A 2301-nucleotide genomic window follows, 5' to 3' on the forward strand; every position below is an offset into this window, starting at 1 on the left:
CCACCTGGGGAAGGGCGAGCGGCGCTGGATGGCGGCACCGGGGCACCGGCACCGCCCGGGGACACGCGGGGGCTGAGCTGGCACAGTGTGTGTCACACCTGCCCCCAGCCACGGTGAGCGACTGCGCAGGAGCTCTAGTCACCGCACACATGGGGAGCGGTAAGAAATTTGTAAAGAATAAGTTTTGAGCTCCAAACCCTAGAAAACAGGCAGAATGTCCTGTTCAAGAGAAAGTCTGGGGTTGTGCTGAGGATGAGTTGTGGGACAGCCTGGCAAAGAGACTCGGCGATTAACTAACTTGGTAACAGAACTAACTTCTGCATGGCCAGCAGGTGAACAACTTTCATTATAATATTAAAAAAAAAAAAGGGGGAAAAAAAGGCCCCTGCGCGGGTTAAGACCCTTCCCCTGGGCATGGGGGGCAGCAGAAGCATTATTTAGTGCTAATTGTATGTTAATCACTAAGCAATCAGGGTCTAACAGGCGCGTTCTGAAAATTCCCAAACTCTGAGTTTTGTGCCTAAAAGGAGCGTGAAAACCTGTTGGCGGGGCGGTGCTTGGTTTGTGGGAGATTCCCCCCCAGTCCTGGACAGACACAACCACCCCCCCCAGAGCGCTCGGATCACAGCCCGGGCACGAAGCTGCTGTTGGGGGAGATCGGAGGGAGCGGGAGAACTCGAGCGCAGGGCTCAGAGTCCTTCCCGGCAGCGCAGGGGACTCTCCCCGGCAAAGTGGGGGCCCTGCTGAGGGAAGAGCCTCACCCCCCCCCAAGCACTGACCTGTAGCCCTCGAGGCAGCCCTGGGAGAGCTTCTGGCAGAGGCGCTGGGCGGCCGGCAGGACGCCCGAGGAGCGGAGCAGGCGGGCGCAGGAGGAGGCTGGAAGAGAGGAGAACCGCTCCCTGAGCGACCCCTCAGCTCCGTCTGGCCCCGGGGCCTCTCCCCAGGGACACAACACCTCTGAAAAATGGCTCCAAGATGGGACAGAATGCGGCAGGAGCTCCCAAGCAGAGAGAAAACCTGGGTTAGGGCAGCCCGGGGGGAAACGCCCCGCCAAGAGGGGCTGGGCGGGGGGTCTGTCTGCAGCGCCAGCAGGAGGAATTGATGCCTCAAACGTTGACGGGCACAGAAACCCCCAAGGAGAAGCTGCAGCCGTTGTGATGAGTCTAAGGAACGTCCCCCAGGGAAGCGGGAGCGTATGGAAGGCTGCACCCCCCTGCTCCCCGGTTGCCAAATTCCTCAGATAAGCCTCGAAGCGGGGGAGAGGTGGGCTGGGTGAAGCCAGATCTCTGATCCAGCACAAGGACACTCATCACTGGCTCCGCCTCCAGAAGAGGTGACAAGGCTGATAAGAGGTGGGCGTTCTGCCCCAGAAGCTGGAGGATTGTTCAAGAAGCAGGAATTCAGCAAAAATCTGCGGGAACTGAGGAAAAAATAAAGGGCGGGGGGCGAGCACAGCCACTGACTCAACTGGAGGAGGGGTTGGTGCTCCCCGCACCCCCTCAGCGCTCACACAGAGCCCCGCTCCCCTTTCTCCCTGGCTCTCATGCAAATGATGTCATTAAATACCTGCCTCGCCTCTTCTCGTATGCAAATCAGCCACTAAGATGAACTTAAAGGGTGACAGAAAACGGTGCTGGGTGTGTGGCCCCCACCCGAGATCCTGGACCTGAGACAAGGCTGGATCCAGGGGCGGGGATCCGTATTCCTTTGACTCTCTCCTTCCTTTTCCTTTCCTTTCCTTATAGATTTATAAAATACGACAGCGCTTCTTACCCTTTCGCAAGCTTGAATTGTTTCTACCCCAAGTAAAACATTTTAACTGGCTGTTTGTTGTCGTTTCACCTTAATTGAACCCGAAGGGATCACAGAACCTTTACAACTCCCTGGGCTCCCAGTCTGGGCCGTGACAACAGCTCAGGTACCCCCAGGTACCCCCCAAAGACAGACCCAGGGGGCCGCGCTGCGCCTGGGCCACGGCCGGGCTGTGGAGGGGCTTCTCCTCGCCCCGACACCGAGCCCCGAGCGGAGCCGGGGGCTTACCCTGGAAGGATCCATGTGTCCGGACGTCATGCAGGAGGAACCCGGTGGCGAAGACCAGGAGGATGAGCAGCAGCCGCGACCAGGGGAAGCCCCGACCCTTCATCTTGCGCAGCAGCTCCTGCGCGGGCGAGAGGACCAAGGACGAGGCCCCGTCACGGAGCGGCCGCTCCACCCTCCCACCCCCGGCTTCCCAGTGAGACCAGTGTCACCCACCGGGCAGCTGGGAGGGCGGGCAGGGGCCAGCACCGCCTGCCTGGCGCC

The 2301-nt window shown here is 59.9% G+C and overlaps 1 protein-coding gene across 1 annotated transcript in view; it reads right to left on the reverse strand.

Annotated features, from left to right (window-relative positions):
* Positions 1–742: 742 nt before the first annotated feature.
* TMEM214 (transmembrane protein 214) overlaps positions 743–2301 on the reverse strand; it is a 13254-nt gene continuing 11695 nt past the window's right edge. Inside the window, exons 8-9 of the mRNA XM_026867585.1 lie at positions 2041–2213; positions 743–876 (exon numbers count right to left, since the gene is read on the reverse strand). Coding sequence (XP_026723386.1) covers positions 758–876; positions 2041–2213 — 292 coding nt within the window. The 3' untranslated portion in view covers positions 743–757. The remainder of the gene's footprint in view (positions 877–2040; positions 2214–2301) is intronic.

Source organism: Athene cunicularia, unplaced genomic scaffold (genome assembly GCF_003259725.1).
Source record: "Athene cunicularia isolate RWA unplaced genomic scaffold, athCun1 SCF_83, whole genome shotgun sequence".
In the NCBI taxonomy this organism is placed as follows: Eukaryota; Metazoa; Chordata; class Aves; order Strigiformes; family Strigidae; genus Athene; species Athene cunicularia.